This window comes from Rosa chinensis, chromosome 7 (assembly GCF_002994745.2).
Source record: "Rosa chinensis cultivar Old Blush chromosome 7, RchiOBHm-V2, whole genome shotgun sequence".
In the NCBI taxonomy this organism is placed as follows: Eukaryota; Viridiplantae; Streptophyta; class Magnoliopsida; order Rosales; family Rosaceae; genus Rosa; species Rosa chinensis.
Window position 1 is genome coordinate 2602179 of NC_037094.1, and position 12250 is coordinate 2614428.

Here is a 12250-nt window from a genome sequence, read left to right on the forward strand (position 1 = left end):
AAATGACTCATTTAAGGATACATTGCGACCCATAAACTAAAAAAAAATCATAAATTCATTAAATTCACTAAAAAATCCACAAAACGAAAAATATAAATAATTATATATAATTCATAAATAATTAAATCAAATAATGTTGAATTAAAATATTTCAAATTGTCCAATCATAGGATCAAATACTCCAACGTATTTCACGAAGAAGTATAAAATAATCGGGTTATATGGGTTCACTTCGTGTTGGTGGGTTGGCCCGTGGCCAACCAGTTTATTAAATGGGTCATGACGGGTTGACCCACGGCCGACCCACTTTTTAATCGTGCGGGTTCAACCCGCTTTATTTTGTGCAGGTTTCGAGTCGTGTTATTTGGTCGTATCGGAAATGACAGCCCTAGTTAGAAATAAGTAAGTTTAATTAGGCCCCATAACGCAACACCAAACATGGCCTTAGGCCCCGTTTGGAAATGCTTCGCTTAAAAAAAAAATCAGTTTTTGTTCAAAATTTTAGATTTTATTGTGTTCGGTAAATAAATAAAAAACAGCTTTAATTGAAAGTTATAGGTCACGGACAGCAGATTTTAGAAGCCAACTTTAACACACTCTGCAATTGTTTTATGTACTGACAATACTTTTAAAAATATTATTTACCAAACACGAAACTGTTTTAATTCACAGCTGATTATTCTCACAACACAGTAATAACAGTTTTTTTTTTAAAGTCATTGCAATCTCAAACTAGCCCTTAGTCAGAGACTCTAGGGTTTCTTTAAAAAAATTTCGGCACGCATCACATTATTCTGATGGTTGAGGGGATTCATCTATTTTTTTTTTTTTTTTGACTTTGTCAAGGGGACCCGAAAGCTTCTTAGGCCCAAAATAAACCCCATTCGAAGCATGTAAAATGCTGTAACTGTGCATTGCAGCACAGTGCCTGGCCACTTTGACCTTTGTTGTTGCCCTTACAATCTCTGATAATGGAAGAGTTCTATGGAACTGTCGGAACGACCACAATCTCTAGGAGCTCTTATGCCGTGGGGAGGTTTCTCTCTTAGAATAAGAAACCCGACCCGAAGGCCTTCATAACTAGGCACAATGGCATCGGTTTGGGGCTTGAAGCACCGATTGTCAATCAGAAGTCAGGAAGATCATTTCGTGCTGAGTTTTCAAAGGAGGAGGAGCGGAGACAAATCATTTCAACTATTTTCAATAGCATCATTTTTTTTAGCTACATGTTAAATGCATTAGATAAAATTAAGCACACAAGTGATCTTTACCATGTTAGTAAAATCATTTTACTGTATTTTAACTATTTTTTATGCACAATTTTAGGCTTAAACTGGCCTTAATCTGGCGACTGTTCCTATTTCTCTGAATTTCGAACCCGCCCCGAAACTTGCTCAACCTATAGAAAATTGTTGCCGGTTTCTCTACCAAAGAAGAGAAAAGTGGGGCGTCCTCTTGGCTACAGAGTACAGACACAGGTTAGAAATGGAGGATGTCAACCCTTAGAAGCTGTATTTAGCGACATTAACATCTTCGTAAATATATTAGTCCTGAATTCGACTATAGTATCTGACCAAAAACAAAGATTTCGACTATAGTCGCAAGACTAGGTACCAAGATATATTATCTCTACGAATATATAAAAGATTTTAAGTCAAAGACGCGGTAAAGGGCATGATTGTCCGGGTGCCATTTTCGTAAATAAAGCAAATAGTTTGGTTTCTTTCATTTGATTTTTGAGTATATATATCCAAATCCGGGACCTTTGGGTCTTCCCGTCCAAAATCTCAGAGAAGAAAAAAACGAATGAGCAAGCTTCGATTTTGAGTGGGAAATTCAAAATGTCTGCTACTGTCTCTCAAGTTCAGGCAAGCATTTCAATGCCGGAGGAGTCATCTGATCATGGCCGTGCCAGCTTCTGGACTCGAGCAAATGCTCTGCTCAGAAAGAACTTAACTTTCCAAGTCTCTCTCTCTCTCCTCTTGTTTGGGTTCAAATTTGGTTTTTTTATGAAATGAAAGAGCCTCAAGAATTCTGGGTTTGCTTGTTTTTGTGGTTTTCTTGCGTTTTGGTACATAAAGATTGATTCTTTGGTTGCTTTTTGGTCAAGCTGTTGCCTTTCTGGGTCCATTTCAGTTGCTAAATTATTATAGTGATACAAAAGATTATGTATTGGTTCTAAGATTCGAGTTAAGTAACTGTGTATGTCCTTTTATGCAGAAACGGAATATGAAACAGAATGTTCGGCTTGTTTCAGTCCCAATTTTGCTATGTATAATGCTCCTTCTCATCCAAATTTTGGTCAACCATGAACTGGACAAGCCTGAGAATAGGTGTGGCTGTGATTGTGTTGATACTAACGGAGACGGCGAATGTGAGAAAGTTTGTGGATTGGAATACTCAACTGTGGATCAAGGGTTCACTTGTCCCGTTCTTCATCCCCCGGAATGGCCGCCATTGCTTCAAGTGCCGAACCCTGAATTCCGTGCGGTGATATCTGACGTTGTTCCGTACAAAGACTTGCCGAGTGAGTCGTGCAAGAGGACAGGGTCTTGTCCTGTAACCGTATTGTTCACCGGGAGTAATCATTCGATGGGGGAAGGTTAATATTACCCTCTCTCTTTCTCTGCTACTTGTTTGTTAGTAGGTTCATTTTGGATTCACTTAACGGTGTTAATCTCTGCATTCTGATAGTTTTGGCTCGGCATATGTTCACGAGTTCTTTTACATTGAATTCCTCTGATAATCTGGATAGTTTAGCCAGTAATGTCTTAGTAAGTTTGTCTTTTCTCAGCTTTCCTTTTCTACTTTTCATTTTGTTGAGTATCTTGATTACTGTTGGCTCATGTCAGTTCTTTTGAAATGTCTCAGGGCTCAGAATCAATGCCTGAATTTTCCAATTTCCTTGATCCTGCCTTCTATTCGGGTCTTCCGATGTATATTGTGCAAAGCAGATGCTCAAACAACTCTGTCTTTTCTGTTCCCATTAATATATCATCCTTTGAAATACAACAAGGTAAACATGTCCTATTGTCCTTGCTCCTTTATTTATAATGAGATCTTAAAGCCTCAATTCTCTGCTGTACAATTTAAGGTGCACACATCCAGGACGCAAGCATGTGAGCTCTGCTTGTTGAACTTCATATTGTTCGGTCCTTGAAAATTTAATTTATTTCTGTGGCCACATACACAAGTTATTTTGCATGTCACCTTCTAAATCTTTTACTCACCTATTTGTTTGAACCCAGAGGTGAGATGTGTTCAAGGTTTGCATGTGTGGCGCAATAGTTCTTCTGAGATAAACAATGAGCTATATAAAGGTTACAGATATGGGAATTCAGAGAGGAAGATTAATGAACTACTTTCAGGTTATCTATTTTATATATCTGCCTTTATTGTTTGATATGATAAGCATTGTGTATTGCAGGGCAATACTGATAGTGGTTTTTCTTGCAGCTTATGACTTCTCTAACTCAAATATGAACAACTTTAATGTAAGCATATGGTACAATTCAACCTTTAAGAATGACACAGGCAATAGTCCTATTGCTTTGCTGCGGCTTCCACGCTCAGTAAATTTGGTATATATCTAGCTTGTATATATTGAGTTTTCTTTATAGTAATGGTTTTTATTTTTAAAGACAGTGTGACTCATAAGAATATTTTCCGCGACATCTTACAAGTTGTTTAAAGAATTTAGTCTCTTTAATCCAAAAGTTGCTAACTCAGGCAGGTTTTGACTCTGAAGATAGAGCAAGACTGAGACGAAGGGGGAACTAGAATGTTAGTGGGAGTACTGCTTGTGTAGTACTCGGGACCTGTTAACCAAACCTTCATGCAGCTAGAGCATTATTGTTGTAGTTGGTCCTGTTCGGAGTGTGCAGCCAGTACTAGGTTTCTGACAAAAAATGCTAATGTTGGCCATGCTACAATCAGGGCATTGCATATCTGTTGTTGCAATCAATGATCCATAATGAGTTGATGATCAATGACATTTCCATTGTCCTACATTTGAAACTGCATGTGCTTTTTGGTTAAATTGCTTTCCTGACTAGCATGATCTATTATTTGTTTTTAACTGACATACAATAATAAGTGCTAATAATTTTATATATTCACAGGTATCCAATGCGTACCTTCAGTTTTTGCTAGGATCTGGTACAAACATGTTGCTTGAGTTTGTCAAAGAAATGCCCAAGCCCGAAACCAGTCTCAGGCTGGACTTTTCTTCTCTTATTGGTACAATCTTCTACACGTGGGTCATTTTACAGCTATTCCCGGTGAGTATGGGAAGCATTGTTTTTCCATAGGACTTTGTTAAGTTTCACAAGTCCCGTCTGTTGCCATGGATTTTGCTAGAATTTTTTTAATTTTTTTTAATTTTTTAATTTGATAGCTGGCCAATTGCATTTACAAATTACAAATAACCACCTTTTTTTTTCTGAACTATTGTCAAGTATAATGATTGGGAATATTGTAAGATTAATACGTCATCATCCTCTTTGTTGTCTCCCATCATCTGAATATTGAAGTCATGAAAATTAACATACCATGCTACACGTGCTTCCACAACTTAGCAACATTTGCCTCTGAAATTGAAACCGAACCTATCCATCTGTTTTCAACCACATTATCTTTTCTTATGCGAGGCTGTACCTTAATCAATTGCAACCTTTCAAACTACCACTTGAAATATAGTTGTAAATGTACCTCAGTTTTCCCAATTTTATCCTCCATGCTATGCACAGAAATTTGATATATCTAGACATGAGTACTTATACCTTTCCCTTCTTGCTCAACTCTGATGTAGGTGGTGTTGACGTCACTGGTTTATGAGAAAGAACAAAAATTGAGAATCATGATGAAAATGCATGGACTTGGTGACAGACCTTATTGGATGATTTCATATATATATTTTCTTACAGTATCTTCAATCTACATGCTATGTTTTGTTATATTTGGCTCACTTATAGGTAAATACTATAATCTCGAAAACTATATTACTCTGGCTGTACTTCCAGTTGCTTGAAAAAAGTATTTGATGAATTGGTTTAACAAAGCTGACTGTCTTACAGGATTAAAATTCTTCGCACTGAATGACTACAGCATCCAATTTGTCTTTTACTTCATCTATATCAACCTGCAAATATCAACAGCTTTTCTAGTATCTACTATGTTTTCAAATGTGAAGACTTCTGCAGGTTTGACTCTTTTGTTTGTCTTTTCATGGAAATGTAGTGGACTAGTGGGAACTTCTTAACTTTAATCTTGCAAGATGAGTTGATTGACATGACTATCATGATTGTTTTGATGATAATAGTCATAGGTTATATATGCGTCTTTGGAACTGGGCTTTTGGGAGCCTCTCTTTTTGAGTTCTTTCTCCAAACTCCGTCATTCCCTAGTAAGTGGACTAAAACGTACTATACTTCTTCTAACTTGCCACTTCTTAATTATACTTTAAAAAACTCACGAAATTGTGAAATTGTTTTGGTTTCTTGTAGGAGGTTGGATCACTGTTCTAGAGCTATATCCTGGCTTCTCTCTGTATCGCGGGTTATATGAGTTTGCTCAATACTCCTTCAATGGGGATTATATGGGGACTGATGGGATGCGGTGGCGAGATTTGAGTGACAGAGAGAATGGGATGAAAGAGGTCTGGATTATCATGGCTGTTGAGTGGTTTGTGGTGCTTTTTCTTGCATATTACCTAGATCAAGCTGCATCATCATCAGGAAGTGTGAAATATCCTTTATTTTTCTTTCAAAGCGGAAGGAAGAAACTGTCATCTCGTAGGATGCATTCTTTGCAAAGGCAGGAATCTGGACTGCTTATTCAGACGGACAAACCTGATGTTGGGCAAGAGGTAACTCTTTCTTGCAATTCTTAGTATTCATGACTTGTATACTTATTTTAGGCAGTTATTAACGCTCTGAACAAGCCAGTCTATCTGGTGCAGCACTAGGGATGGTACGAATTGCTGTAATGAGTTTCCAGATCATTTAGGTTGAAAGATCAAACTAACTTTGTATTAGGGGAGTGAGTTGGCAGTCCACTTTCAACTACTTAATTGTGGAGTGCAATGTAAAAAGTGTTGAAACGTGGAGTGCCAAAATCACTCCCTGTTAGTATTACTATGATTCAGTCAGTGATTGTTTTATTTATATATATATATATATATATATTTTTTTTCCAGCTGAGGCAATTAAGGGGCCTTCTCTAGTCGGTGATTGTTATATGATTTGACAATAGTTCATAAGTTTAGAACCCTTTGCATATCTCATGTTGTATACGCTTATAAATTTTCAGTGGATATTTTCTTCATGCATGTCTTCCGGATATTTATGAGTTTTCATCTTACTGAAAACATAAACAAAGCTTTCACTTCCTTTCCAGATGGAGAAGGTCAACAAGTTGCTACTGGAACCGGATACAAGTCATGCAATTATTTGCAACAATCTCAAAAAGGTTTATCCCGGAAGAGATGGAAACCCTGACAAATTTGCCGTGAGAGGGATGTCTCTTGCTTTGTCTCGAGGGGAGTGCTTTGGTATGCTTGGCCCTAATGGTGCTGGGAAGACCTCTTTTATTAATATGGTGAGTATACTGATAGAACCTTTTCCATTAACTTACAATATATGAAAATTTCCTTCTGCATATTTTTTTCCCGTTTTCTGGTGGAATCAGTATTCATTACCACTTTAAATGTAGCTGGAAAGTTTGTAAAGAATATAATGTTACATTGTTCCAATATATAACAGAAATGTTTATTGGAGATTTATAATTTCAAGTATTCCTATATTTGAACAACATGAGTGAATAACTTGGGTCACTTTAGCCCGAGCTATAGCTATTTACATCTGCTTCACTCTGCTCTGGTAGTGCTCTGTCTGCTGAGTTTATATTTCTGGGTTTGGTTCTCCCCGTTGGATGTGGTCCTGTGACTTCTACATTCTTACATGTTATTGCTCTTGTGATTCTATGGGTTTATGGCATCTCTATATCTTTCAACAGATGATTGGTCTGACAAAGTCAACCTCTGGCACGGCTTTTGTTCAAGGTCTGGACATCAACACTCAGATGGATGAAATATATACCAGCATGGGAGTTTGTCCACAGCATGAGTAAGCCGTGATATCTGCCTGATCTGTCAAGAAGGCATAAACTTTCTTTTCTGGTCTTTCCCTTTAAAAATTTAGAATTTAACCAACTTCTTGAGTTTGGGACTTTTTGCAGCCTACTATGGGAAACCCTGACTGGAAGGGAGCATCTACTTTTTTATGGAAGACTTAAGAACCTCAAAGGTTCTGGATTAAGACAAGTAAGTCATTACATACATTTATTTATTTTGTGCTTGCAGATTAAGCTTATCTATTTTTCCTTGTTTTTTTGTCTGAATTTTGTTTCCTACTCTAGGCAGTGGAAGAATCTTTGAAAAGTGTCAGTCTATTTCATGGTGGGGTTGCAGACAAAAGAGCTGGAAAGTATAGTGGAGGTATGAAGAGAAGGCTTAGCGTCGCAATTTCACTGATAGGTGATCCTAAAGTATGTCTTGATCACTGCTGAGCTACTCTAGCTGTGTGACAATTTTCCTGGATGTATAAATTTCTTGATATCTTATTTACTGCATTCATTTGCAAACTATATGTAGGTTGTTTACATGGATGAGCCCAGCACTGGACTTGATCCAGCTTCAAGACATAATCTATGGAATGTTGTGAAGCGGGCAAAACAAGATCGTGCAATCATCCTAACAAGTACTCTCTCTCTCTCTCGCTCCCCCTCCCTTCCTCCTATCTGTGTTACTTTATTGTCAATTCGAGCCAGGCCAGTCAAATGACTGGATAATTACATCTTTTGCCTCTTTAATTCACTTATAAAGCTTGTATACATACCAGCACATTCCATGGAAGAGGCAGAGGTTCTATGTGATCGTTTAGGAGTTTTTGTAGATGGCAGCTTGCAGTGCATAGGAAACCCAAAAGAGGTACCATAAATTAGTGCCATAACTTCTCTATGGTACTATATTCTCATAGATCATCGTTGGTATGTTTTTCTAGTCACTTTCTAAACGTACCACTTGTTACTACAATGACATATTACAGCTGAAAGCCAGATATGGAGGATCTTATGTGTTTACAATGACGACATCTTCAAATCACGAGGAAGAGGTGGAGAACTTAGTGCGGAGTCTCTCCCCAAATGCTAATAAGATATACCATCTCTCTGGAACCCAGAAGTTTGAGTTGCCGAAACATGAAGTCAAAATTGCAGATGTATTCCAAGCCGTGGAGAATGCAAAGAGCAAGTTCACAGTTTTTGCATGGGGTCTAGCTGACACTACCTTGGAGGATGTTTTCATCAAGGTCGCACTTGGGGCTCAAGCCTCCAATATCTTGGCATAATTGCCATAATTTAGCGGCCTACCCCATCTGTTCTGTACGTCAATAATCTTTTTTTTATTTTATTTTTTATCTGGAACTATACATCTCTATTTCTTCTATAGCTGATATAAAAATAGGTATGTACAATGATATTTGATAATATGTATTTGTTGTAAAGAATCTCTCCTATTGTTATATAGAATTAAGTGAAAGAAGCATTCACAGGACCTGTTTCTTGTTGCTCATGTTCAATGAAAGTTTTAATTACATGCTTATCCTTGAACAAATTTATCTAAAAGCCTAATAAAAGAAAAACATATATGTAAATCCTATTAGCCCTAAAAATTGGGTAGGTCATGCTTTTGAACCAGAAACTGAAATAAGGTGAAAAATACATGAATCATGCCACATGCATGCCTTGGGAAATTAGATATTCATGGATTATAGAACCAAGAAGATTGTGATTCTGGTCTATTTAAAGGTTAGAAGCTTAATATTATGCTCAAAAGGCACTGTACTCTTTGTCCATATATCAATTGAAACCAGCAGCTGGTGGTTCAGGGCTTCAGGGAGTGCTTTGATTCCTGAACCACCTGCAGCAGAAAAAAAATCGTGGCAATTGAAACACAAACAACAAAGAAACATTACAAGGCAAATAAATGCCCAACAACTGGTTTGAATTGATCAATTGAAACCAGCTGGTCAGCAGGAGATATAGAGGGCACAGAAAGTAAAGCTCTGACAGCAAATTGGGCTTTGAAGCTACCTTAAGCCAATTCTATGCTTGTACAAAAAACAAAGCCTTCTTGTCAATAGAATTTGCAGAAGGTAGCTTCACAGCCCCCAAAACAGATTTCACCATTCCAAACAATATTAGGTAAAATTATTGGTTAACTGGCTTTTCAGAGTGCATTTTATTACTTGCTGTAAAACCTTTAATCCAACAATCAAAGTCAGAGTTAAGTTCTTACAAAAATTAGAAGAGTCAAGTTCTTGTTTAAAATATATGGAAAGGCCAAAAACGCTTACACTTTTCATTTGTACGTCTTTCTTTTTTATACCATAAGTGCTTTGCCAGATAGAAAAACAGAAACTTACACACTTCCATTAAGACTTATACTCAGCCTTTAATCAATTAAGTTTCAACAAAGCAAAACTCAAACGGGTTCAACTGCTAAAAAGCTTATATTTTGGCGGGAAATTATTCAGCTTTATGAATGGGGGATTGTGTTGCAAAACATTGCCATGCCGGCCAGTTTCTGGCCTCAGGCCAATGCTCTTCTCAGAAAGAACCTAACTTTTCATGTCTCACTCTCTCTCTCTCTCACATCTTTCTGTTTTCTGGATTCCGTTCATTTTCGTAGTTTCTGCTCATCTCAGTAGTAATCTCTCTTTTAATTCTGATTACTGACTTGATCATGTAAATCAATTACTGCATGATCGTGTCAATCATTACTGATAATGGTAGCTTGTATTTTCAGCCTATTCAATGGAGGAAGCAGAAGTCCTGTGTCATCGAGTAGGTACGTATTTTCATAGATATCATGCATTTTGCAGTGTGTAGGAAACCCAGAAGAGGTAATGGAGTTGATAATTAATGTCTAATCTTTGTAATTACCAACATATAGCTAGGTGTATTCTTTTTACCTTTTTTTTTGGCAAAAAATGAATTATTACTCCAATGGTGTATATATGACAGCTGATATCTAGATATGGAGAAGTTTATGTTTACACGGCAAAAACATCTTCCGTTCATGAGGGCGATGGGAAAAATTAGTGCAAACTTCATCTCCTAATGCTAAGAAGATGCACCATTTAACTGGAACTCAGAAGTTTGAGCTGCCTAAAAATGAGGTCAAGATAGCAGACGTCTTCAAAGCAGTAGAGATTGCAAAAACAAAGTTCACCATTTATGCATGGAATCTATCTGATGCTACATTGGAGGAAGTCTTCATCAAGGTTGCACGTGGAGCACAGGAAGCACTACTAGCAAAACAACAATTACCCACGGATTTTAATCTGTGGGTAATAAGACTATCTCACACGGATTTCAGTGTGTGATAGCTTTTACCCACGGTGCACGCACAGATTGGTATTACCGTGTGGTTTGGAGGGGGGGGTAATGCTCATCCGCCACGGATTATGTTGTCCGTGTGAAATACTTACGTGGGCCCCACTATAATTCCACAAATATAAATTACCGGAATTAGCTGCAATACGTGTGAACAACTCTATTTCACACGGATTTCTGTGCCAAATACGTACTTATCTCACACGGATTTCTGTGTCAAATACATACCTATCTCACACGGATTATTTTGTCCGTGTGAATATTAGAAGTGGGCCCCACTATCTTTCCGTAAATATAGATCACCGTAATGGAATGCATCCGTGTGAACAACTCTATTTCACACGGATTTCTGTACCAAATACGTACCAATCTCACACGGATTTCTGTGTCAAATACATACCTATCTCACACGGATTTCTGTGTCAAATCCTTTTACCCTAACTCTCACTGATTTCTGTGTGTAAAAGTAACAGCATGTTAAAAAAAAAATTTCTGCTAATTAATTTGCAACCTAAACATAATAATACTTTTATTTTTTATTCAAAAAAAATACTTTTATTTTTCTACAATTTAAATATATTACAAATATTTACAATAAAATGAACAAATCCACAACTCAATCGAAAATATTCAAACTTTACATTCATAGCAAGATATTTTTTTACATTTCATACCAATGCTAATTAGAATAAAAATTAGTACATGATCATCAACAATGCAAGTACTACTAATTTCATTGTCTGCCCAAGCAGCAACATTCCAAGTGAAATGTGAAAAGTTTGGATGAGAGCTTGACATAACCGAACTTTGTCTTCGATTACCGGTATTCGTCTGTATGGCAACCAAGACAATGTCATAGAGTAACACGTCTCAAGCAAATTGAAAATCAATATAGGTAGGTAGTTTCTGCAAGACCCACATTTGTGACAGTCCTACGATCATCATATCAAAATTACAAGTCTAACGGATGGTCCGATCTTCACATATCACAAATCGAACTATCAAAATCGATCGAAATTGTAAAATTCACAACTAAATCATACGATATCCAAAATTCACATGCTATATATCAAAATGATCGTATCGACATGTAGAATCTAAAAATGAGCAGAAACTTCTCTTGGGACCCCCGGAACTGGCCGAAAAAGGTCGCCGGAGTTACGGGCAGAGCCGCCGCCGACCACCTCCAATGGTGTTGGGGCCGGGCTTCTCCGCTTCGTTTCATCATTTTGAGAAATATTTATAACTAGCACGAAGTCAGAAAATGAGTAAAAGTGATCGAAAATTACCAAAACAGTCCGGTTTGGCCGGAAAAACTGCAGTTTCCGATAGATGCTCCGTTCAACGTAAAAACGGTTGCTTCGGGTCCGGTCCTTCTTTCTGCATGTTCTACTCCTTGATACTAGTTCAACAAACTAAAGAACTCGAGTTTTGGTGGCCGGAGATAGGAGAAATCTCGGTTTGAACCAAAACGGCCGAAAATGGAAACGTGGTTACCGCCGCCGATACAGGCCGTGCCGCCGCTCAAGGCTACCACAGGAAGCTGCACAAGGAAGATACGAAGCTGTAGGATGTGGTTTGGCGTCAAACGGTGGCCGGAGGAGGGAGAACGGAGCCGGAGACTCCATGCTCTGTTTTCAGCTCGGGGAGAGGAGGGAGAGAAATAGGGATCGATATGCTTCAGATTTGGATCAATGTGCTGGATATAAGCGGAATTGCCACGGATATCCGTGTGAAATACATTTACCCTTGCTACTGATATCCGTGTGTATGGCTCAGTAATCCACAGAAATCC

The 12250-nt window shown here is 37.7% G+C and overlaps 1 protein-coding gene across 1 annotated transcript; it reads left to right on the forward strand.

Moving 5' to 3' along the window:
• The first annotated feature begins 1758 nt into the window (after nucleotides 1-1758).
• On the forward strand, nucleotides 1759-8629 carry LOC112180733 (ABC transporter A family member 7). The gene is made up of 18 exons (XM_024319288.2): nucleotides 1759-1964; nucleotides 2221-2602; nucleotides 2695-2774; nucleotides 2872-3016; nucleotides 3249-3368; nucleotides 3457-3581; nucleotides 4122-4280; nucleotides 4811-4973; nucleotides 5076-5201; nucleotides 5321-5404; nucleotides 5505-5866; nucleotides 6397-6597; nucleotides 7015-7124; nucleotides 7237-7321; nucleotides 7417-7545; nucleotides 7652-7757; nucleotides 7899-7987; nucleotides 8106-8629. Exons 1-18 carry the CDS (start codon nucleotides 1842-1844, stop codon nucleotides 8403-8405), a joined length of 2889 nt encoding a protein of 962 aa, XP_024175056.1. The 5' UTR covers nucleotides 1759-1841; the 3' UTR covers nucleotides 8406-8629.
• The last annotated feature ends 3621 nt before the right edge of the window (nucleotides 8630-12250 follow it).

Coding starts and splice junctions, on each gene's coding strand:
- LOC112180733 (XM_024319288.2), top strand. CDS start 1,842: ATGTCTGCTACTGTCTCTCAAGTTCAGGCAAGCATTTCAATGCCGGAG. Junction 4,281..4,810: donor TCATTTTACAGCTATTCCCG/GTGAGTATGGGA, acceptor ACTCTGATGTAG/GTGGTGTTGACGTCACTGGT. Junction 5,867..6,396: donor AACCTGATGTTGGGCAAGAG/GTAACTCTTTCT, acceptor CTTCCTTTCCAG/ATGGAGAAGGTCAACAAGTT.